Source organism: Monodon monoceros, unplaced genomic scaffold (genome assembly GCF_005190385.1).
Source record: "Monodon monoceros isolate NGI ecotype Baffin Bay Population unplaced genomic scaffold, NGI_Narwhal_1 Super_Scaffold_16, whole genome shotgun sequence".
In the NCBI taxonomy this organism is placed as follows: Eukaryota; Metazoa; Chordata; class Mammalia; order Artiodactyla; family Monodontidae; genus Monodon; species Monodon monoceros.
The window spans coordinates 15,464,946-15,490,754 of record NW_021703772.1 but is presented as its reverse complement, the minus strand read 5'-3'; the positions used below and the strand labels follow the sequence as shown (position 1 = coordinate 15,490,754).

At 39.9% G+C, this 25,809-nt stretch overlaps 1 protein-coding gene and 1 pseudogene across 1 annotated transcript in view; both read left to right on the top strand.

The window, feature by feature from the left end:
* The window catches only part of MOGAT1 (monoacylglycerol O-acyltransferase 1), a 28,371-nt gene extending 4,040 nt beyond the window's left edge, over positions 1–24,331 (top strand). Inside the window, exons 2-6 of the mRNA XM_029225400.1 lie at positions 12,731–12,909; positions 13,260–13,464; positions 15,678–15,852; positions 16,408–16,607; positions 24,010–24,331. Coding sequence (XP_029081233.1) covers positions 12,731–12,909; positions 13,260–13,464; positions 15,678–15,852; positions 16,408–16,607; positions 24,010–24,164 — 914 coding nt within the window. The 3' untranslated portion in view covers positions 24,165–24,331. The remainder of the gene's footprint in view (positions 1–12,730; positions 12,910–13,259; positions 13,465–15,677; positions 15,853–16,407; positions 16,608–24,009) is intronic.
* On the top strand, positions 8,346–8,991 carry LOC114896881 (annotated as a pseudogene).
* Positions 24,332–25,809: the final 1,478 nt, after the last annotated feature.

Below are 25,809 nucleotides of genomic sequence, written 5' to 3'. Positions count from 1 at the left end.
GCAAAATGTTTCATTTAGTCATGAAATCAAATACTGTTTCCTTGAGATAAATGTTAAGTGCCAGTTTTCCAGTCTTATAACATTGTATTATTTTTAGGTGTGCAACATAATAATTTGATATATGTCTATTGCAAAATGAGTTCCACAGTAAGTTTAGTTAAAATCCATTACCACACATTTTTTTTCTCTTATGTTGAGATCTTTAAGATTTACTCTCAGCAACTTTCAAATATGCAATACAGTATTGTTAACTGTAGTCACCATGCTGTACATTACATGCCCAGGACTTATTTATCTTATAAGTGAAAGTTTTTACGTTTTGATCAATTTTACTCATTTTACCTCCACCGGCCCCCCGCATACCTCCACCTTTGGCAACCACCAATCTGTTCTCTGTATCTATGAGCTTGTTCTTTTGTTTTGTTTGTTTGTCCACACATGTAAGATTATGTATTTGTCCTTCTCTGCCTCACTGATTCCACTTAGCATAAAGGTCTATCCATGTTGTCACTAATGGCAGGATTTCCTTTCCATGGCTGAATAATATTCTATTTCATATATGTAGTATATATCACATTTTCTGTATCCATTCGTCTGTTGATGGACACTAGTTGTTTCCACGTCTTGACTATTGTAAATAATGCTGCCGTGAACATGACGGGGTGCAGATATCTTTTCCAGATAGTGATTTCATTTCCTTCAGTAAATGCTGGGAAGTGGAATTGCTGGATCACCTATCTTCCAATCTTAATATTCAAGAAACTGAAACATTACTTACTAGCTTGTGTGCTACCAACCTGCTAAGTGAAAAGTGGAAAACTGAAAAAGAGAGAGCCAACATTTATTGACCATCTTCTATCTACAACTCCTTGTGGCAGGGATTATTAGATTTATTTTTTTTAGGCGAGAAAACTGAAGCTCAAGAGGTATGTATCTTACCTAAGACCATGTGGTGAGACTGTGATCTTTTACTGAATGGGTCTATTTATTTACTTATTTATTTAAGCAGCCTTATTGTGACACTGTCAAACAGTTAACTGCACGTATTTATTTTATTTTATTTTTTGACTGTGCCGTGCAGCCTGTGGGATCTTAGACCCCCAACCAGGGATTGAACAAGGGCCTTTGGCAGTGAAAGCTCAGAGTCCTAACCACTGGGCTGTCAGGGAATTCCCACTGCACATATTTAATGTGTACAGTTTAAGTTGTCACATATGCACACCTGAAAAAAATATTGCCACAATTAAGATAGTAAATATAGCCATCATCCCCAAAGGTTTCTCGTATCCATTTTGTAACCCCTCCTTCTCCCATCTACAAGCATCCACTTAATGTGGTTGCTGTCATTCATAATACTAGTTTGCATTTTCTAGTGTTTTATATAAATGGAGACACAGCATATGTACTCTTCTTTTTTTTTTTGGTCTGGCTTCTTTCACTGAATATAATTATTTTGAGATTCATTCTTTTTGTATGTTATTAAGTAGTTCATAGCTTTTTTGTTTCAGAGTGGTATTCTAGTGAGTGAATATGTTGCAATTTGTTCATTCATGTATTCATGAATATTTGGGTTGTAGCTATTATCAGTAATACTGCCGTGAACTTCTACCTACAAGTCTTTTTTTTTTTTTTTTTTGCGGTACGCGGACCTCTCACTGTTGTGGCCTCTCCCTTGGCGGAGCACAGGCTCCGGACGCGCAGGCTCAGCGGCCATGGCTCACGGGCCCAGCCACTCCGCAGCATGTGGGATCTTCCCGGACCGGGGCACGAACCCGCGTCCCCTCATCAGCAGGCGGACTGTCAACCACTGCGCCACCAGGGAAGCCCTACCTACAAGTCTTAACGAATGTATACTTTATTTATTCTTGGGTAAACCTAGGAATGGAATGGTTGATCATGTTATGGTAGGAGCAGGTTTAACTTTTTAAGAAATCGCCAAACTTTCTTCCCGAGTTGTTGTACCAGTTTACATTCCCACCAGCACCGTATGAGAGTTCCAGTTGCTCCATATCCTTGCCATCATTTGATATAGGCAGTCCTTTTAATCTTTGCAACTTTAACAGGTGTGTAGTGGTGTCTCTCATTGTAGCTTTCGTTCACATTTCCCTGATGTCTAATGATGTTGAACATCTTTTCATGTGCTTGTTTGCCATTTGTATGTTTTCTTTTTTTAAATCTTTTAATTTAGTCTTATTTCATTTTTTTAATATAAATTTATTTGTTTTATTTATTTATATTTGGCTGTGTTGGGTCTTCGTTGCTGCGCACGGCATTTCTCTAGTTGTGGTGAACGGGGGCTACTCTTTGTTGTGGTGTGCAGGCTTCTCATTGCGGTGGCTTCTCTTGTTGCGGAGCATGGCCTCTAGGCAGGCAGGCTTCAGTAGTTGTGGCACACGGGCTCAGGAGTTGTGGCTCATGGGCTTAGTTGCTCTGCAGCATGTAGGATCTTGCCAGACCAGGGCTCGAACCTGTGTCCCCTGCATTGGCAGGCAGATTCCTAACCACTGTGCCACCAGGGAAGTCCCTGTATGTTTTCTTGGTTGAAGTACCTGTTTAAATCTTTTGCGCATTTTTGATTGGGTTGCTTGCTTTCCTATTATTGAGTTTCGAGAGTTTTTGTTCTTCGGGATACACGTCCTTTATCAGGCATACACTTTGCATGGATTTTTTTTCTTCCAGTCTATGGGTTATCTTTTGTGTATCTGAAGAGCAGAAATTTTAAATTTTGGTGAAGTCTAACGTATCCATATTTTCTCTATGGATTGTGTTTTTGGTGTTATATCTAAGAAATCTTTGCTTAATCCCAGTTCACAAAGATTTTCTATGTTTTCTTCAAGTTTTATAGTTTTAGTTTTAGGTTTTACATATAGATCTATGATCCATTTTGGGTTCATTTTTGTATATAGTACAAGGTCCAAGTTCATTTTTTTGGCATATGTTTAATTGTTGCAGCTCTGTTGTTCAAAAGAAAAAAATAAGCTGTTTTTTCTTTACTGCATTGGGCTTGTGCTTTTGTCAAAAATCAGTTGTCCATATATGTGTGGATTTATTTCTGGATTATTCTGTACTATTAATCTGTTTATCTATCTTGATGCCATTACCATGTTGTTTTGATTACTGTGACTTTATAATAATTCATGAAATCAGGTAGTGTTAGCCCTCGAGCTTTGTTCTTTTCTTCAGAGTTGTTTTGACTCTTATAGGTTCTTTACATTTTCATATGCATTTTAGAATTGGTTTGTCAGTTTATACGAAAAAGCCTGCTGGGGTTTTCATTGGAATTGCTTTTTGATTGAGATTAGTTTATAGTTTAATTTGGAGAAAACTGACGTCAAAAAATGCTGTCTTCCACTGTTGATTTTATTTATATCAGAAGTTTTCAACTTTAGAGTATATCTAAGAATCACCTGGGGACTTGTTAAAATGCAAATTCCCCAGAGATTTTGGTTCTGTAGGTGTCAGGGAGGGCCCTTAAAATTGTTTTCACTTTTTATTTTGAAGTAACTTCAAAAATAATAACTGTAAGTTTTTTGGTAATTTTCTATATTTCTTCATCAAATTCCCCGAATGTTAACATTTTACCATGTTTCCTTTATCTTTCTCTCTCACCCACGTATATCATCACCATCATCATCTGAACTCTTGAAGAGTAAGTTGCAGACATGGTCTGCCTTTATCCTTAAGCACTTCCGCACATATTTCCTAATATATATCTCTTACATAACCACAGTACAATTATCCAAATCAGAAAAATAACAGTGTTGCTGAACTATGACCTAATCCAGAGGCCCTATTCATATTTCAGCGATTGCCCCGCTGATGTCCTTTATAGCAAAGGAATCCACATGTTGTATGTAGTTACGTCTTTTTAGTCTCCCTTAATCTGGAAAATTTTGAGGGAGCACATTGTAACATTCACTCTGGTGATTCATACTAGATTCCTGGACTTGCATAAACACTACTGTACCTCTTTTATCATGGATTATTTATGTGGTTTTCAGTTTGTAGGTCTACAAAGTAGCTGTGCTTCTTTCGTCCTTCAGCTTGTAAAGCTTTCTGAAATAGTATGAAAATGGGACTGGTTTCAACTGGATCCTTGTTATAATTTATTTGACTTCATTAGGCAAAGAAATAGGTCCAATAATGAATTCACTTTTAAACAAGAAAAATGAAGATCCTTGTATGGCAATAATTTTTAAAGGCGATATGGAGCAGACCCACATATGAGGGATACTAGGCTGAAAAATTCTGCGAAGTGTTCTGAGATTTGTCTTTTAGCCCCATCCTCATCCTGAGAAACTCTGGAAGGCAAGTTTTCTTAAAGCAGGAATTTTAAAACTTAGAGGAATGTTAGACTTACATTCTCATACTCAGCAGAGGACACCGATTGATGTTTTGAAATACAATGCCTCAGGAATAAAAAGGAAAAGAATGTGACGTGCTAAAGGATTTTGCTTGCCTCTCAGTTGTTTTCTTTCTCCATACTATGTTAAATGGCTAAAATAAGTATAGAAACAGTTTTCCTGGGGGAAAAATGAAAACTTCTTGGATACAAGTGGAAAGGATACACATACAAGTTAAATATTTTAAATTATGTCTTAATTGGTCACTGGTCGCTACTTAACGCAAGTAAGTAAACTTCCACTAGTTTTCACAATGTTTTTCTGATGGAGTTTGCTCATCAGATTTAATAGAATCATGTTAAAGATGAGAATATTCTTACATAAGTAGATTTGTTCTGCAGTGTTTAGTTTCTTTTTTTTTTCTCTTTAGTGGAACCATTTTATTTATCTTTTTAAAATAAATTTTGATTATAAGGTAGTTCATGCTAGTTATTAGAAAAGTTGGAAACTGTAGAAGAGCTTTTAGCAGAGACTAGAAAAAAGTCCATATTCCCATCCAGAGATAACTATTGTAAATGTTTTGGCATATTCCTTTCCTCTTGTTTACCTATTTAAAAAAATTATTAAAATAATATATGCGCTAGAAAATAATACATTGGGTTGAGCCATATGAAACTGGTGTTTTTAAAGGTCTCAAGCAGTCAGTGGTGGCTGATAGCTAACATTTATTGAGAGTTTCCTGTATGCCATTGTTACCAAACCGAGGTTCAGCTGCTCGCTGCTCATAAGCCAATAATTCAAGAGGCAAGTGTCAGTAGAAAGGAAAGGTGTTTTTATCAGAAAAGCCGGCAATCTGGGGAGAAGGTGGACTCATGTCCAGAGACCAGCTCTGAAGATTCTGCTCAGCCATTATAGTCTTTAAAAGGAAAAATGGGGGAGGGAGGAGGAATCTCAGTGAATCATCAAGGCAGGAGGTTGGGTTCTGCATCATTCTCCATTGAGTGCAGATGGGCTGACTCTCTTCAGATGTTATCTTGCCTGTGTGATCTGTCTGCAGGATTGCTTAGGGGGGCTGTTGGGGGTAGAGAGCTAGTCATTTTTTAACTACTTAATTCTTCATTTTTACTTCTTTTTATCTAGGAAAACAATCAGCAGGTTGGGCAAAGCATGGTATGCATTCAGGAGAGCAAAAGTCAGGAGTTAGTTTCAATTGCTTAGTGATCTCATTCCTATAATTAGGTTCTTGTAAGGTTAGAAGGGAACAGAAATGGGCAAACAGGAAACGAGCAGAAGAGCTGCTTCCACCGTCATACCATCATTGTTTTTGTTTTTGTTTTTAAGTGTTCTCCTTTTATTTATTTATTTGGCCACACTGCGTGGCTGGCGGGATCGAACTTGAGCCCTCGGCAGTGAAAGCGTGGAGTCCCAACCACTGGACTGCCAGGGAATTCCTGCACCATCACTGTTCTAATGGCTTTCTGTGTGTTATTTTATTTAAGTTTCACTAACCAATTATTTTTCCATATTATAAATAATACTTTATTAAATTAAAAAAACTGATAAAGAAGGGAAACTAAAACCTAGAACTTAAAAGAAAATTTCAACTTATATACATCAGGTCTTTGATTGAAGAAATGCCAAAGGCAAAGTGTGTTGTTAGGATTCATTTACTTTTCAAATTCTGCTATCATCTATGGAGCATTTGCCATGGGTCAAACACTACAATACATTTTCATTTGTATTCTCTTGTATTTTAAGTATCCAGGTTGAATCCCTTGAAGCCAGAACGGACGGAGGCAGCAGAGGTAGGAAAAGTCCACGTAAGCACTGAAGGACTTTCCACCACCCAAAAGCTGTCGACCTGGCCACCACTCCAGGCCAAGAGTCTTTAGTTCATGAAAAAAGGAAATGTATATTCCTGATTTTGCTGGAACACTTCTTTCTATAAAGCTAGGGATACCTGAACGCAGCTTTGAAGCTAAAAGTGGGTCATTGGATCGATCGTTTCCTCTGTATGTATGAGATTGGAGATGAAGACTTTGCTGCAGATGTAGGGCTCTCTGTGAGGTCCCAACTTGTTCCCAGTCAAATAGCAGTGCTTCACTTATTATGCATTATTATCAATTACATGTATAATTCATACATTTACCCATCTTTTTTTTCTTTATTTTATTTTTTAAAATATATTTAATTTATTTTTTGGCTGCATTGGGTCTTCGTTCCTGCGCATGGGCTTTCTCTAGTTGCAGCGAGCGGGGGCTACTCTTCATTACAGTGCACGGGCTTCTCATTGCGGTGGCTTCTCTTGTTGTGGAGCGTGGGCTCTAGGCGCGTGGGCTTCAGTAGTTGTGGCACGCAGGCTCTACAGCGCAGGCTCAGTAGTTGTGGCACGTGGGCTTAGTAGTTGCGGTGCACGGGCTTAGTTGCTCCACGGCATGTGGGATCTTCCCGGACCAGGGATCGTACCCATGTCCCCTGCATTGGCAGGGGGATTCTTAACCACTGGGCCACCAGGGAAGCCCCCTCCCCCGTCTTTTAATTTTGGAAATTTAGAAGTATTTAAAGAATAGCTCAGTATACATTCTTTTTACCTCGATTCACCAACTCTTAGGATTTTTCAGTGTTTGTTTTCTCTGTTTCTGTAGACACACACACAGTTTGTTGTTACTGTTGCTTTTTTTTTTTTTTGCAGTACGCGGGCCTCTCATTGTTGTGGCCTCTCCCGTTGCGGAGCACAGGCTCCGGACGCGCAGGCCCAGTGGCCATGGCTCACGGGCCCAGCCGCTCCGCGGCATGTGGGATCTTCCCGGACCGGGGCACGAACCCGCGTCCCCTGCATCGGCAGGCGGACTCTCAACCACTGCACCACCAGGGAAGCCCTGTTACTGTTGCTTTTGAACCATTTGAAAGTAAGAAATTAAGTTGTAAAAATCATTGCACTTCATTCCTCAATACTGTAGAATGTGTTTCCTGAAAACAAGGATTTTGTGCATAATTGCAATTCCATTATCACACCCAAGAAATGTATCATTGAAACAATAATCTTATTTAACACATGGCTCATATTCAAATTTCCCTAATTGTCTTCAAATTTTCCTTTAAAACTAGACCTGTTCCTATACTTTTTATTTGTTTTTTTATCTTTTATAACACTGATATTTTTAAAACAGCCCCAGCTAATTATCTTGTAGGATGTCCCCTAGTCTGGACTTGCCTAAATATGTTCTCATGATTAGAGTCAGGATAGACATTTTTGACAACAAGGTCACAAAGGTGATGGGGTGTATTTCCCATTTGATCATAAGAAGAGGCAAATGTCACTTTGTCCCTTTACTGTTGATGGTAAACTTAGTGACGGTGCATAAACTTTAGCTGAGCCTTTCTGGCTTTCAGTACTGTTAAAGCAGTGGGGCATTGCTGCGCTATTCACAGTAGCCAAAAGGTGGAGACAACCCACATGTGCATCAACAGATAAACAAATGGATAAACAAGTTGTGATCTATCCATACATGGGAATATTGTTCAGCCATAAAAAGGCATGAAGTACTGATACATGTTACAGCATGGCTGAATCTCAAAAACTTGATGGTAAGTGAAAGCCTACAAGAGGTTACATATTGAATCATTGCATTTATATGAAATATCTAGACTAGGTAAATCCGTCAAAAAAGAATGCAGATTGGTGCTTGCCAGGGACAGGGGAAAGGGAAATAGGGAGTAACTGTTTAATGCGTTCAGAGTTTTATTTCAGAATGATCCAAGTGTTTAGGACCTAGATAAAAGTGGGAGTTGCACAACAATGTCAATGTACTAAATGCAACTGGATTGTTTTCTTTAAAATGGCTAATTTATGTTATGTGAATTTCACCTCAAAAAAAAAAAAATAGCGGGAGGCAGCTTCCTCAGTGATGTAGAGGAAGTAGAATCTATGGCAGTTAAGTAAAAATAGAGTATAAGTGATTGGGGGCTGACTTGTGGTTTCTTATCCAGAATGTACCCAAGTCAAGGAAGCTGAAATTTAGGGGAATTCCCTGGCGGTCCAGTGGCGAGGACTCTGCGCTTCCACTGCAGGGGGCACGGTTCCATCCCCAGTCGGGGAACTAAGATTCCCACATGCTGTGATGCAGCCAAAGAAAGAAAAAAAAGGAGAGCTGTTCCTGGGTGGTGCGTGGGGCCGGCGGCCGACAGCTGCCCCTGCTGCCACCAACATGCAGAGTTTGTACCGCGTCGTGTTCTTAGTGCTCGAATGTCCCAACCTGAAGCTGAAGAAGCCGCCCTGGGTGCACATGCCGTCGGCCATGACGATGTGCGCTCTGGTGGTGGTGTCTTACTTCCTCATCGCCGGAGGAATCGTTTATGATGTTACTGTCGAACCTCCAAGTGTGGGCTCCTTGATTGATGAACGTGGGCATCAGAGAACGTGGCCTACAGAGTAAATGGACAAGATATTATGGAAGGACTCCCATCCAGCTTCTTGTTTACAATGGGAGGTTTAGGTTTCATAATCCTGGACCGATCCAATGCATCAAACATTCCCAGACTCAGTAGATTTCTCCTTCTATTCATTGGATTCGTCTGTGTCCTATTGAGTTTTTTCATGGCTAGAGTATTCATGAGAATGGAACTGCCGGGCTATCTGATGGGTTAGAGTGCCTTTTGAGAAGAAATCGGTGGATACTGAATTTGCTCCTGTTAATGAAGTTTTCAAGGCTGTACCAGTCCTCTGATATGAGATATAGAAAAGGATGAAAAGCAGCAGAAAAGAAACATCTAGTGAAAACACAGGAAGCGTATTATAGCTTGGACTAGAATGCGTTCTTGGTATCAAAGAGACAAGCTTATCAGCATTTTTTCCTGCTGGCCTGTACTGACACACCAACGATGTTAAGTGGCATTTTCTTCTTTTTTTAATTTCTTAAAGAAAATATACTTCATTTCTACGACTATAATATTGAATAAAATGATTATTTTTTACAAACCCCTTGACATTTTTTGGAGATGACATTTCTGACCTTCAGAAATTAATGTAAAATCAGGAAGTGAGATCCCATAAACTGAGAACTCTGGACAGCTGATCAGCTTTACCTGTGGTGCTTTGCCTTTAAACAGAGTGTGTGACAGTACATCATTTCAGATATGTATGTAAGACTGTTTCCTGAACAATAAGATGTATGAAAGGAAAAGAAAGAAATAATTTTTCTAATAAAAGAAAAAAGGCAGCTGAAATTTCGACCTTCAGTGCAACTTGGTTTGTGAATCTAAACAATTTTTTTTAAAGTATCAACATTAGTTTTGAGAGCTGTACAATGTTTTGGAGTAAATCTTTTTAACTTTCTCTTCTGTTTGACCTCCAGTTTAGGAGAATCGTGTTACCTTGGATTGCTTAGTGGGATAAAAATAGAAAGTAGAGGTGATCTAGTCACCTAGTTTTTATAGTGTTTTCTGCTTTCAATCCAATTTAGGATTAAGGGATTAAAAAACTATTTTGGTGCTGTTTATGATATGAAATAGAATCTCTATGCAAGATTATGTTATTAGAGAAAAGTTGTTAGAAGCCCAAATATTCAAAAACAAAAGAATTTGAATTAGTACTGACAACCAATGGAATGTTGCGCAGTCATTAAAAATAACACTTATGGAGAGGTTTTAATGCCAAATTTATAATACCGAGCAGCTAAGATGAGATAATCGTAAGTGATCAAATACAGAATAAAAAATATGTGTGATCAACTGTGTTAAAAAAACATAACCTGTTTGACGGAGAAAAAAAAAAAGACGGGAAAATTTAACAGTAGTTTTTGTTGGGTGACAGGAATATGAGTTATCTTGTCTGCTTCTACTTTTTGCATTCTCCAAATGTATCCTAGTAAACACAGTTATTATAAAAATGGCTTCCATTTGTCAAGCGCTTGCTCTGTGCCAGGCAGTGTAACATCTCTCTGTTTATTCCCCCAACAGTCCTTGGAGAGTGGTGCTGTTATTAGCCCAATTTCACAGGTTAAGGAATCGAGGCTTAAGAAGTAAAAGACCTCACCCCAGGTCAGGAAGCTGGTTGGTGGCACATTCCAACATAAGGAGTCCAATTTCCCATCCATGTCTTAACCACTGTACGTGCAAAACACATAATGAATGTTAGAGATATGCAGTGTGTATTCACCTAGAGGAATGTGGTTGGGTGAGTGGACCATTGAATTAGTAGCCGGGGGACTTTGTTTCTGGACCTACTCTTGACTCACTCTGTGATTGAAATTAAGTCAATTTGCTTTTGCTCTTAGTTTCTCCACCTTTATAGTAAAGAAAATAAAACCTTTCATGTGCCTGATTCTTTATGCTTATGAACCTGCTTATGTACTTGTAATAAACACATGTTTATGGTGTTATGACCATTAGCTGGGGATAGTTTGGTTTTCTTAAAAAAAATAAAAATAAAAAGTGCCTGGGTTTAAGGATTATGCAGATCCAGGTTCAAGTCCTTTGGACACTCAAACTCCCTGAGCCTCAGTTTCCACAACTGCAAAATGGGGACAGAACTCTGTACCTTGAGGGTTGCAAGGAGGTGTAAATAAGGTTGCCCATGCGAGACAGTTACTACTCAGTACCTATGCCCTCCCTCCCTTGCTCCATCATAGCTCACCTGATCCAGCTTGGGGTAGAGAATAATGAGACCTATTTATGTTTCTTGTAAATGTTTTGCACATTTTAATACAATGAAATTAATTAACAGGGGTACATTGTCAGCACACAGACCTGGGTAGAGGGAAGCAGGTAAACCAAAATAGAGTGATCTTGGTAGGAATGAGGGCAGAGGACACTCTTTTGGTCTCACTTCTAGACTCGTGGAAACTTCCAGAATGCAAGAAAACACCCCACTGAACGGTGGAGGGCACATGCTTCCTTAACCTTTCACACACTTTTAACCTTTAACCCACCCTGGAGAGAGCAAGTCAGTCCTCTGATGGGTTCAATTCAGTATTTGGGTGAAATCTGTACTGGGAAATTTATTGATTTATATATTTCTAGAAATATAAACATGTGTTCTGTTTTTGCCAAAAAAACCCCAAATCTATACCTACATCTATAACTATAAAACAATAATAGATCAAAGGTGCTCATGTCAGATACCGTGATGGATTGTTGGGGGACAAAGCTCTTTTTAGTAAAGTTGAGAATGGATAGGAGCTTGGGGGACCAAAGTTAGTTCTAGATTAGAGACTGTAGCACATAATAAAGAAGAAAGAGGTAATGGCACTCCTTAAACCAACAGCAATAGCTGGCATTTGTTGAGCACTTACTCTGTGCCAGGCTTTAAGTCTTTTTTTTTTTTTGCGGTACGCGGGCCTCTCACTGTTGCGGTCTCTCCCGTTGCGGAGCACAGGCTCCGGACGCGCAGGCTCAGTGGCCATGGCTCACGGGCCCAGCCGCTCCGCGGTATGTGGGATCTTCCCGGACCGGGGCACGAACCCGCGTCCCCTGCATCGGCAGGCGGACTCTCAACCACTGTGCCACCGGGGAAGCCACAGGCTTTAAGTCTTTGTGCTCCTCCCCACTGATATATTTTTCTTTTCATAAATATTTTTTAGTGTAACCGTAGCACAGACATACAAAGAAAATGTCTAGCTTAGCTTAATGCATTACTTTAAGGCAAATATTCTTGTCCCTACTGCCCAGGTCAAGTTTTATCAATTCCTGCTTCATCTATTTGAAGCTACAGCATTAGGTGCACAAACAATTAGGATTGCTCTGTCGTTATGAAATGTCAAGAGAAGTGGTAGGTGAGCTAAGGCGTAGAGTCCCTCCTGTGCCATATCTATCTCTGGCAATAGACTTCCGGGAAATGAAGTTTGTCATTGGAATGTGCCCTCTTCATGGGCACATGCGTAATGGCTGCTCAATCAAGGTGAACACTTGTAGTAGGAATTCCTCTGCATTCCTCCTGTCAGCATCAGTTCCTCCATGTATCATGTCGGGGAGATGGTGTAGGGCCATGGGCTTTGAGAATGGACCTTGAATTTAGACAGGTCAGCCACTTACATCTCCGTGTAGTTTGGGCAATTCACTTAACCTCCCTAAGCTGCTATCTTCCCTCTTATAAAAAGAATGTTAGGAGTGCTAGGGCTGCATCATTGATGCTGTGGCTATACGAGGATTAAATTTAAAAATATTTCGGTGGAATCCACAATACAGTACTTGGTATATACTAAACATCCAAGAAATGTTAGGTAATACTGTACCATTGCTGTCTTGTTAACATCACCTCACTTGAACCAAGGTTCAGTTGAACACACTTTGTATATATTAGATCCCCCCTACCTTGGGCCAATGATTGTACAGTACAGTGAGTAGATGCTAATTGACCCTGATTCCTGAGGTCTTCCCCTTTCTTACAGCACAGGTGTGCCTTGGAGTCATTGTGTTCCTGATCATATACAACTACTGGTTCCTCTACATCCCTTATTTGACATGGCTTTACTTTGACTGGCAAACCCCAGAGCAAGGAGGCAGGAGATCCGACTGGGTCAGAAGCTGGACCATTTGGAGGTACTTTAAGGACTATTTTCCAATTCATGTGAGTAGAATTGTTTTATATAGTATGGTTTTAAGCTGGGAAAAAAATTCAAATGTGTTTTTATCACATATTTTTCAAGCTTTTCCCTTTTTAGAGGGAGAGAGCCTGCAATTCAGCCCAAGTTACTAAACGGAGTCTAACCTAAATTGACAAAAGTTAGAAGGCTGTGTATGAGGGGCTCTGGGTTCAGGAAACAGTTTAAAAATTTGGAAACAGCTCTACCCCAGGAAACGAAAATGAGTCGTGTTCTTCATTTCCTCTTGAACATAGAACTAATTCTGAGTCCTTCTGTTTCTTATTGGAAACTAATCATGGAACATTTTATTTATGTCAATATAAATGCACTGTAGCTCATCAAAACTTGGGATTTGAATCCAAGTCACAACTACATATTTGGATTTCACCCCCATGGAGTGCTTGTTGCTGGAGCCTTTGGAAACTTTTGTACAAATTATTCAGACTTCAAGGAGCTCTTTCCTGGCCTTACTGCGTATCTTCACGTGCTTCCATTTTGGTTCCGGTGTCCGCTCTTCCGAGAATATCTGATGAGTAGTGGTAAGTGAAGGCAGATCACTGTTTCTCTAGGGTTCTGGGTGGGCAGGACCACATAGAATGTCCCCTCCCAAACCAGCTGGGTTTACAATTTCTTAGAGTAAAACTCTAAGGAGATGGATTTGGGAGAACTCAGCACACATAAGTGGGGTTTGAATCCATGCGCCACGTGTAGAGATAAGGTTAAAGACAACAGGGACGAAAAAGGAGCCTGTCTTAGTTCAGCTGCTATAAGAGAATACCATAGACTGGGTAGCTTGAACAATAGAAATTTATTTCTCACAGTCTGAAGGCTGGGAAGATCTGGTGTCTGGTGATGGCCCACTTGCTGGCTTGCAGATGGCCATCTTCTCATTGTATCTTCACATGGTGGAAAGAGAGAACATGCTAGCTCTGTCCCTTTTCCTATAAGAACATTCACCCCGTTCCTGGGGGCTCCACTCTCATGACCTAGTTACCTCCCAAAGGCCCCACCTCCTAATACCATCCTATTGGGGGTTAGGTTTCAACATATGGATTTTGGAGGAACATAAACATTTAGTCCCTAACAGCCCTGAGAAATAGCAGCATTTAAGCATGACCTGAAGAAGGGAAGCCTCAGGAGGAAACTGAGAAGTGTCCAGAGGCAAGTGAGGACTGCCAGGTGTCTGGAAATCCATGAGGCCCTCTTTCCAGTGGAAGCAATGCCTCCAGCTCTGACTCAGGGCACGCAGAGCAGAATGGCCGTGGCTTTGAACTCAGTGAAAGCTCACACCTATTTGGGCTCAGGTTCTCTACCCTCTAACCTACCCCCCTCTGCCTCTTCTCTTCAGAGAGTCGCTGATCATTCAGAATCCTGTCCTAATTTTATTCTCCCCCAGTAACAGGAATCCACAGTAAAATGAGCATGTAATTTCCTTCAAGAGACGAAGGGCCGTGTCCTGATAAAACTAACACATTCTTTTTTTTTTTTTTTGACATACAGGATAGCCCATTCTCAAGGCTCTGACCTTTATTTATTTATTTAATAAAATATTTATTTATTTTTGGCTGCATTGGGTCTTTGTTGCTGTGCACGGGCTTCCTATAGCTGCGGCGAGCGGGGGCTACTCTTCGTTGCGGTGCGCGGGCTTCTCATTGCGGTGGCTTCTCTTGTACGGAGCATGGGCTCTAGGTGCGCGGGCTTCAGTAGTTGTGGCACGCAGGCTCAGTAGTTATGGTGCTTGGGCTCTAAAGCACAGGCTCAGTAGTTGTGGCGCACAGGCTTAGTTGCTCCATGGCATGTGGGATTTTCCCGGACCAGGGCTCGAACCTGTGTTCCCTGCATTGGCAGGCGGATTCTTAACCACTGTGCCACCAGGGAAGCCCCACATTCTTTTATGACTAAAAAAAAGGAAACGGATAAAATCAAGAATGGAAGGAAACCATAAGACATTAAAAAGTGGTTGTCTCTGAAATATGGGTCACAAGTTGTTTGTGTTTTCATTGTTATTGTTTTCCTCCAAGAGTTCATAGTATTTTCCTCCAAGAGTACGTAGTCCATTTAAAATCTGAAAAGGAGTCTTTAAAGTTATGTTTACATGGGAAAGGCTGATATAAAGGCTGAACAATTATGTTAACTTTCGTCTTAAATAAACAGTTTACCAAAGTCAAACTAGACATTTGGGAATCACGCACAGATTTAGCAATTGATGTAGGTTATTTGTCAGATGTCTGAATTTTTGAAACCATTTACATTATAAATCCATGTCTGAGAAATAAGAATCCGTAAGGAATACCTGAAAACAGACCATTGTGTGTTCAAAAGATCCAGGGCAACCTCTTGGAGGTTATGCTGTTTGGTTCTGAGCAAGGGTCTGCCAGGATAACGGTCAAGATGACCACATACAGCTGTGCAGGTTTGCGCACTGAACAACTCCAGGGGGCACCCTTTACTTATAATGCAATATGAATGGAATCTGTAGAAATGAGCAGTATACTACCTACCTGAACAAGTGATAGACCTAGTAATAAGCAAGTGACATTTTAAAGACCTAACCCTGTCCCCTGCCAGAATGTTAGATCTTATTAATGGAATCTGTTACCAAAGAGTCAGCTATGAAAAAATTATAAACCTGCAAACTGCTCCAAATGTAAGCAGTCTAGGAAATTCTGTGAAGTATTTGCTGGTGCCATAGACTATTATGATAAGAGTATAAAAGGGCAATTAGTTAACACCTTTTGTTTTATTCACTAAGGGCCAGTCTCAGTTTCCAGGAGAAGTGTGTCTCACGTGCTAAGCAAGGAAGGAGGTGGAAACATCTCAGTCATTGTGCTTGGGGGTGCAGAGGAATCACTGGATGCCCATCCTGGAAAGTTCACTCTGTTCATCCGCCAGCGGAAGGGATTTGTGAAAATTGCTCTGACCCATGGGTAAGTGGCTTTTCATTTCAGGCAACTGGGTCAGGGAAGTTAACACATTATTAAATGAACACAAAGAAGTAAAGTAATTTTTCTGGCCCTTAAAGACGGAGCTCCTAATCGGCTTCCCAATGAAAGCAGATGTGATGTTTATGGGGAATGAAATACAACCTTCCCACTAAGGTAACTCAATGTCATGGCATCCAGCAATTCAACTTGTCTATAAGAGGAAAACCAAAAAACACAAAATTTTATATGCACAGTATAAATCCCCAGCCAAATGAACAAATGAACCATGGCCAAAACCACAGATGACAAAGAAGCTTCCTGGAACCTTGATTTTCTATAGAATAAAATTCCACAAACCACTAAGACTGCTGAGGTACCTCCCCAAAGGACCTCAAGTATAAGTCAGTTTCAATGTATGGAACAGGAACTTAGCGCTATAGGGAGGCTTGGGAACATTAAAGAATTGTTAGGACTCTGTTGCAAAAGTCAGCTGGGCTAAATGAAATATTTAAATCCTTTTCATTGAAAATGCTTATTCTTCCTCCTTGTTATTTGCAGTGCTTATTTGGTGCCAGTGTTTTCTTTTGGTGAAAATGAACTATTTAAACAAGTTAGCAACCCTGAAGGCTCATGGCTTCGAGCTGTGCAGGAGAAACTACAGAAGATCATGGGATTTGCTTTGCCACTGTTCCACGCCAGAGGAATTTTTCAATACAATTTTGGCCTAATGCCCTATAGGAAGCCCATCCACACTGTTGGTATGTACATCAAAGACTCGAGGCTTGTTAAACTGAGTAAAAAGGATTACCTTACTTTGAGCTATGTTTATTGTTACTGAAATAGCTTTGAGTAAGAACTTCCTAAAATAATAATCCTATAGGTGTTATTTGAGCTTCATTTACAGTCTGCCTTTTATTTACCAAATGACTATGTTTTCCATTTGAATGGGAATCAATTATTTTAAAAATATTGCTATTGAACTACAAATAGAATTCAATTTTAGAAATAGAATTTCTAATACTCTAGGATGAATCTATTTCTCTGTACTAGCAGATTACAACATAGCAGTTCTTTGAACGTGTTACATCAGAGTCTATTAATATGTGGACATTTCTGTGTAATAGATGTCTTCATCATGTTCAGTTCACATAGGCATCAGTTCATACGGCAAAAGCATTTTTTCCCCAACTAGATACATGTGTCCTAACATAGACTGATTTTATCTTTAAAAATGGCACATGTGGGAGGATTAAAATGGGGGAGGATGATGACGACGACATTAACCCCAAACACCTCATTTATCCCTCCCCCCGTCCTTTACCCTTTGGTAACCATAAGTCTGTGGGTCTATTTCTGTTTTGTAAAGAAGTACATTTGTATCTTTTTTTTTTTAGATTCCACATATAAGCAATATCGTATGGTATTTGTCTGTCTCTGTCTGGCTCACCTCACTTAGTATGATCATCTCTAGGTCCTTCCATGTTTATAGCTCTGGTTTTTACTTAATGCCTATCAAGCATGCATCTCTCTCTTTTTTTTTTTTTTTTTTTGTGGTACGCAGCCCTCTCACTGTTGTGGCCTCTCCCGTTGCGGAGCACAGGCTCCGGACGTGCAGGCTCAGTGGCCACGGCTCACGGGCCCAGCCGCTCCGCGGCATGTGGGGTCCTTCCGGACTGGGGCACGAACCCGCGTCCCCTGCATCGGCAGGCGGACTCTCAACCACTGCGCCACGAGGGAAGCCCAAGCATGCATCTCTTAAAGACTCAGAACAAAAGAAAATTGCTTCAGTGCATCCTTCCACTTACCCCCCAAACGATTACATCAGAAACACCAATTCTAGTCTCTAGCATCCTCAGAATCCTGCTATTATGTGAAGCCTTTTAAAAACCAAGTTAAGGATATGCATGTTTCATAAAGACTCAGCTGCATGCTCTTATGGTGGTCAGGTGGGAGCCAGATGGCTGAGAGCAGCCTGGTTTGTGTGAACCAGACCCTCAGACAATGTGTATTTAAAGACTTTTATTTACTTGGAGAAACACAAGTTAGGGCTAAGTTATTTACAGTTCCATAAACAAAAGCAAAAGCTATGTATCATTCACTTGCGCCAGAGAATAAAACACAATATGATATTGAAACCATGATCTAAGTTGCTATGCTCATTTCTGTTTTAAATCAGTGCACTTCAAACCCAGAGCTGTTTCTCTGCTGACTCCCTGACACACCCCAAGCAGAATTCAGGCAGCGTCCAGAGTGGCAAGTTATTTTGGGGTCCTTCTGCTCCCCCTTCTACTTAATTAAGAGTTTGTTAACTCTACCTTGCATCACAAGAACTCATTAAATATTAGTTGAATTCACCCTAAATCATTACTGCATCTATAATCCTCTCACTCCCAGGTGTCCAGAGATGCTCTGATTTTCCATCCTGTAAATAGTTTTCCCCCATGTCTCTCAGACCCCCCTTCATCAGCAACTTCAACCAGAGCATTCATTTTTTAAAAATAGATTTATTTATTTTATTTATTTATTTTTGGCTGCATTGGGTCTTTGTTGCTGTGCCCGGGCTTTCTCTAGTTTAGGCGAGTGGGGGCCCCTCTTCATTGCAGCGTGCGGGCTTCTCACTGCGGTGGCTTCTCTTGTTGCAGAACGTGGGCTCTAGAGCGTGGGCTTCAGTAGTTGTGGTGTACGGGCTTAGCTGCTCCGCGGCATGTGGGATTTTCCCGGACCAGGGCTCGAACCCGTGTCCCCTGCATTGGCAGGCGGATTCTTAACCACTGCGCCACCAGGGAAGTCCCCAGAGCATTCATTGTAGTGTGAGCAAGATTCACTAAGATTCACTAGGACTGTAATGGTTTTGTCTGTTAATGTCCTGTTAGTTAAAATCCCTTTAAAAATGTGCTCTGGCTAATTCTAAGGTGCCATCACCAGTCTCTGCATATTTCTTACACCAAACTTTGCTAAACCATCAGGTTTCTCTGCATCCTCCATCAAGACCTTCTTTCCTCTTTCCTGAGGGTCATTCTCAATGGACATAGTTTATAAAGAAGCTACCATATATTTTCTTTATGTGTCACAAATAGTATGTCATTTATATATTTTCTCCGGGTTATTATCAGTTTATCCAAGTACAATAAAATGTTCACATAGATTATATTTTATTACATAATAATGGAGAGAAACTGATTTCAATGTCACATCCATCGTGACAACTGGGAGAGAAAAAGGAAATGAGTTTAGACTTTAAGAACAGTGTGTACAGGGTCCAGTTCCTTGCAAGAATGTTGCAAGGAACTAACTAAAGACTAATTTGTTGATTCACAAATGTGTCTTGAGCTCCTACCCTGTGGGCACTGAGAATATAGCAGAGAACAAATAAGGCAAAATCCCTGCCCTCCTGGAGGTCTGTGATGCAGAAACAAACAAAAAAAAGCAACATTCTTGCAAGGAACTGTGACTCTTTACACACTGTTCTTAAAGTCTAGTCCTTAGTTAGGCCTGTCTGATTATAATTCTTAAGTTTTCAGAAATAGAACAAGTACATATTAAAATTTTTTAAGATGAATTTACTATTAAGTTCAAGTCGTAGAGCCAGTACAGGTGGTATGACAGAAAGTTGTTTGGGTAAGAAAGTAAAATACAAGGGAAACTTGTTATTTAAAGGAGGAAATTTCATGTGTCCTATTATGTGTTGGATTTAAGTTTTAAAATGTCATGTTGAAAAATTTCAAATGTTCAGAAAAGTCTCACGAGTAGTAAAACGAACTCCTGTGTGCCTTTCTCCTAGACTCACCGGTTAACGTTTTTGCTACGGTTTTTCTCTCTCTCTAATGGTATCATAAATACACCTTTTACTATTGTTATTGCTGAACTGTTTAAGTGCAAACAACATGACCATTTGTTCCTAATTACTTTTATGTCTATTTCTTAAGAACAAGATTATTCTCTTTTATAATGTCAGTACAATTCAGGAAATTGAACATCGATTAAATGCTATTAACTAGTGTATATGACATACTCAAATTTCGTCAGTTGCCACAATACCATTCTTTTTAGCTATGTGTTTTGGTGGGGGGCAGTTTTTTTTCCCATAGCAGGATCATACATTGCATTTAATTTTCACTTTCTTTAGCCTACTTTAAGCTGGAATAGGTTTTCAACTTTTCTTTGTCTTTATAGCATGAGCAGTTTTAAGGCGGATAGCATGATCGAATCAATGATGTCTACAACTTACTCTCAAATGGTTCTACAAAAATAAAAATAATAATACATGTGTATATACATATCGTGTGTGTGTGCACAAAATGTTTACAGCTGGTGAGTCTAGAGGAAGAGCATGCAAGTGCTCTTTGTATTATTTTTTTCTATAGGTTTGAATTTTTTTTTTTTTTTTTGATAAAAAAGTTAGGGAAGGGAATGTACCTTATTTAGATAAAACTGGTTTGGAACCACTTGAGGACAAAAGTAGTCCATTTTGTTTCAAGTCATTATTCTATCCTAATGGGAAAAAAAGCAGGCTAATGGATTTTCTGAAATAGAAAGGAAGGAAGGGGAACCTAATTTAAATTTTAATTGTAAAGTAGGAATTAAAGGAGGTAATAATAAAGGAATTAGTATGGTGCCCAGTACAATGTATTAAGTGCTCAGTAAATGTTCATGAGTGTGTGTGTGTGCATATGTATACACACTTATATACACATATACTTACATTGGGCGTCTTCTGAGACTCCATCATAAGCCAGAGGTTTACTTGAACCCAGGTTTTGACTCTTCCCAAATCCCACTCTGCCCAGCTCTCTGCCTGGTCTCTCTCTTGTGTATGGCTATGTAGCATCTAAAGAAAGAGCAATTCCTATGTGAGACCATTAGAGAGAGAGAAAACTGCAAAATATTCACAATTACAGAGAAATAGAAAAAAGACTCCTTATTGTGAAATACCTACTCTTTGCCTTAATGAGAAGAAAATAACTCCCATCTCCAAGCTCTTCTCCAGCTGCAAATACAACAGCTCATGAAGCTGCTTATTCTTCATCTAGGTAAATGCAGCACAGCATCACAGGAGTTAGAGCAAGCCTGCTGTGTAAGGCAATAAAGACATAACTAATCCTGAATTGTTGGATGGAATTGAAAAGGGAACAAAGGAGCATGCCAGCTATAAAAAGCACCGAAACATAAACAAGAGCTAAGATTCCTGACTCTGCCACAAGTAGATGTTAGCTGACTTTTCCAGGGCAAGGAGTTCTACCCCCAGAGCAACCTGATGAAGCTGGTTTTTCCTTTGTGTTATAAAAAGGGAGTCAGGCAGCAGTCTGCAACTAACCCAGTCTTATGTGGAAAACAGCTTTCTTCTCCTTGATAGTAAAAAAATCTCCTTTTTGTGGAGAGAGGGAACTCTGGTCTTCTAGGGCTCTGGGGACCCTTCTCAGATTTGCAAGTTTTTGTTTTGTTACCTCTGTCTGTATCCCTAAAAAGTAATTGAGAAAGGTTCTTACTCTCTAATCCAATTTTGGGTTAGTTTAGTAACGAGGGGCAGAAGTGCTGGGTTTAAATCTTCATTTCCTTTGGTTTTTGTTTGTTTTTGTGTATGTGTATATATAGTTTAGAAACTTTCAGCATCTCAGTTTCTTTGTGGGTAAATAAGAGAAAGACAAGTATGACTGTGTTTGTCTCACAGTTTAAAGGGAAAAATCTAATGATGCTAAATTCAACTTATATGAGCGTGTTTGAGCTCTCTGGAAGAACTATCTGAAATATAAAACCATTAATAGGAAAAGAACAGGATTGGAATTAACTGTAGGATATCTCAGGAAATAAGTCTCAATAATTCAGAATTCACAAGCCCTAATTGAAGTAAGCTGGGAACAACACTCTTCATCTTCTTAGACCACTGTATCTCTTTATAAATCCCCCTTCCCACCCAGAATAGTTGCACTTAACCTGTCTCCTTGGGATAATTTCACTAAGAAAACAGAAGCTATTTCTATAACACCACAAATTGGCTAGTAGATTTGCAGGTAGAGTTCTCAATGAGCACGTAAATTTCTCAGTTTCTTTCCTCAGACAACAACAAAGATCAGAGCTGGATGGAAGCTTCAAGGTTGCCTACTCTTTTATTCCATACATGTGAAAATTAAGGCCAGAGAAGAAGTTACTTACTAGCTCCGTGTACCTGCTGGTGAGCTAGCACTGGATCTGGTTTAGCCTGGTGCTTCTTGTGCAACACCAGCCCCCAATTCCACCCCATCATTTCAGCCTCTCCTAGTCTGTATTTCAACCACAAATGACATGAGAGTTCCCTGGCCATTCCGTGGTTAGACCTCAGTGCTTTCACTGCCTTGGGCCTGGGTTCAATCCCTGGTTGGGGAACTGAGATCCTGCAAGCTGTGTGGCAAAAAAAAAAAAAAAGTCAACCACACTGACAGCGAGATAGTTATGTTAAATTACAAAGGACTGACGTCTACTATGTATGTTTGACATCCAAGCTTTCAAGGAAAACTGTATAGGAGCTTCTTGAGGCTATATATGGTTAAAAACTTAGCAATTTGAGAATACTAATGTTGTGATAAGGAGATTATATATCTATACATAGGATATATAGATTATGTGTAACATTGTATATAAATATAGATAGATATAGATAGATATCTTCTTAATATATAATATATTATAATATATGTGTGTGTGTTTGTGTGTATACATTCCCTTCCCTGTGCTCCCTTACCTCCCATACTATTGTCACACTTCCTTCTACTGTTATTTATCACTTCCTTCTTTCTCTGGTACCTTCTTAACTAATCACCTTTTGTTACTAACATGGATCGAACCTTGGATGTAGCATGGGGAGACTCCGGGTGGGCAAAGGAGGCCCTGCGAGTGCCATTCTGTTACCTACAGCCCCATTTGACCTCATGCCCAAGCTAATCAAATGTAGTAAGCAGTTTGCTGTTCATTGAACATCCTGTACATTTTCAACTCTTGGCATCGGTAGCAGCATCAGGCCAGCAGAGGTCGCAATGAGTAGCAGAGAGGACTGAGGGCAGCAGGAGGTGGAGCCACGTATATCTAGTCTCTCAAAATCTGACACAAGTGAGATAAAAGTTATTTATTATATAAATGCCTTAAAATACATGTAGAAATTGCTAGGTTTTAAAAAATTAATTAGTTCATTTTTAATTATACAGATAACACCAGTGCCTTCTCATTGTAGAAAATTCATACAATACAGATAAAATATAAATTCCCCCAGCCCTACCTTCCTCCCTCCAGGTAAGGGCTATCAGTGTACCTTGTAGATTTGCTTAGTGCACTAAAGGCTTATAATGCACCTAGATAGAGAAATTTTTAATAAATAGGATCATACTATGTTATTTTACAACTTTTCCCCACCTACAACATTTTAGACGTCTCTGTGTGTGTACACACATCTATTTCATTTTTTAAATTGAGATATAATTGCAAATAACAGTTAGCTTCAAGTGTTGATTTGATATTTGTATATATTGTAAAATGATCAGCACAATGAGTCAGCATAAACAGTTACAAAAATATTATTTAGTTTTAAAAAAAATTGCTGCCTAGGATTCCACTGAATGAATGGTCGTGGTTTATTTAATGTTTTTTTCTATTAAGACTTTTGGTTGGTTTTGTTTTCCACCATTACAGACAGTGGAATCCTTGTGATTATGTATGTTTTCTGGTACAGATACTTAGCAGTGAAGATATATATTCTTTTCATTTTTTTAGGATGACATTAAACAGAGCCAGAATAGAGGGCTGTTGCCTCATGAGTTAAGATTTCCCAGGCAGTGATAATAGAGCACTGTGGTCTGGCTGTCAGCTGTACCAGAGGAGCGAGCTGCTGACGTGCACACACAGCAATGTCCTCTTATCTCCCAGCTGCAGCCAGCACAGTAGTTCATTTGACTCAAAGTCAAAACCACAAGCGTCCTGACAATCCAGCGTCTGCTGAGAAGGAAAGCTCTTTATTTGCTACCAAAAGAGATGGTGTGACTACGGCAGGCAGCCAGTAAAATGAAAAAGGGATGGGAGCTGGCAGGCCTGACAGATTCTGATTGGGAGATCTTTCTAGGGCTGTCCATTAGAGGTGGTAGTTTGTGGTGGAGTGGCTTTGATTTCTTATGTATGATGTATTCTCTGTTTTTGCAGTTGGCCGCCCAATCCCTGTTCGTCAGACCCTGCACCCAACCCCAGAGCAGATTGAGGAGTTGCATCAGACCTATATGGACGAGCTAAGGAAATTATTTGAGGAGCACAAAGGGAAGTATGGTATTCCAGAAAATGAAACTCTCATTTTTAGATAACTCTCCTCCTCGAAGGCATGCAAGAGGGCGAGAGAATATCCCATTGAAAGAACAAATATTTTAAATAAATTAAATTTTTTCTTTGGTGAAGGAATCAGATTTGCAACTGAGAAGTATTATGTATGGTGACAGATGTTGATGTTTATCTATGGTAACTAAAAATCCAGTGGGTGACTATAGGGTAAGGTTGGAGATGATCAGCCTTTTAATCGTCTTCCTCATTTAGGAAGGTAAAAATTATTTTACAGGTTAAGAAAAGGTTTAGAATTATTCACGTGCGGGACTTCCCTGGTGGCGCAGTGGTTAGGGATCCACCTGCCAATGCAGGGGACTCGAGTTCCAGCCCTGGCCTGGGAAGATCCCAGATGCCGCAGAGCGACTAAACCTGTGCGCCACAACTACTGAGCCTGTGCTCTAGAGCCCACGAGCCACAACTACTGAGCCCGTGAGCCACAACTACTCAAGCTTGCGTGCCTAGATCCCATGCTCCGCAACAAGAGAAGCCACTGCAATGAGAAGCCCACGCACCACAGCAAAGAGTAGCCGCTGCTCGCCACAACTAGAGAAGGCCTGTGCGCAGCAATGAAGACCCAACGCAGCCCAAAAAAACCCCAAAATTATTCATGTGCTTAAAAAAAAATGACAGCTTCAAAAAAAATAATTAGACCCCTTTACTAAATATTACAATAACTTAATGTGGCATTTTCACTGAATATGACAGCTGTTGTTCAGCACAGCTGGAACATTTATGAGACAGTGTGTAAAATAACTTGCCATGTAGAACTGGAGGACATCATTTTTTTTTCTGCTTGAACAGACCATTTATTAGTGAATAATGTTACTTTTAAGACTTAGATAATTTGATCCTTTAGGTCATATCAACCAACACATTTTTATACAATATTGCAGAATTTTAATGCCATTTTGGAAACAGGATGAATCTACCATATGGAAACGCATGTGGATGAGAGCATGTCTTCTCTTTTCTAATTATGCTTAGAAATATTCATTGTTGCCATTTGCTTAGAAATATGTTCATTTGCTACAGGTAAGGAGCTCTTTTGGAAGACATGCTTTGGACGGGTTTTAAGACATTGAAATTCCAAAAGGTTTTCACAGTAAAAGGAGGGGTTTTAATTGTCTTCCAATACGGCCTCTTCGAGTAAGATGAGCTCTGAGAGACAGCGCCCTCTGGAGAGATGTGACCAGTTCACCGTTGACTCGGGTTATATGATTCTCCCTAAACCAGAATGTCAGGTCCGGGAGGGCGGGATCCTTGTCCTTCCTGTTCATGGATGTCTCCTTAGCGCCTGGGTCAGCTCGTGATACATAGTAGGCATGAAATAAGTACTTGCTGAATGGGCGTATTTCTAGGTGAACACACAAACCTTGCCATAGGTAAAGAATTTTTTTAAGCTGTACCATAGTATGAAACCTATTCTAAGAAAAGAGGTACTTTCCGACGGAGGTAATTTATGTGTGATTGTCCCATGCCAGTAATTGACAGTATTGCAGGCTTGGTTTGTAAAGTATCTCAGGCTTGGTTTGTAAAGAGCAAGTTGAGGAGGGTTTCTGAGGATTAGTCACTAAGCATTAAGTAATTATCCAATAAGTAAGAAGAATATCTAGTTTTCAAGTGATCTCC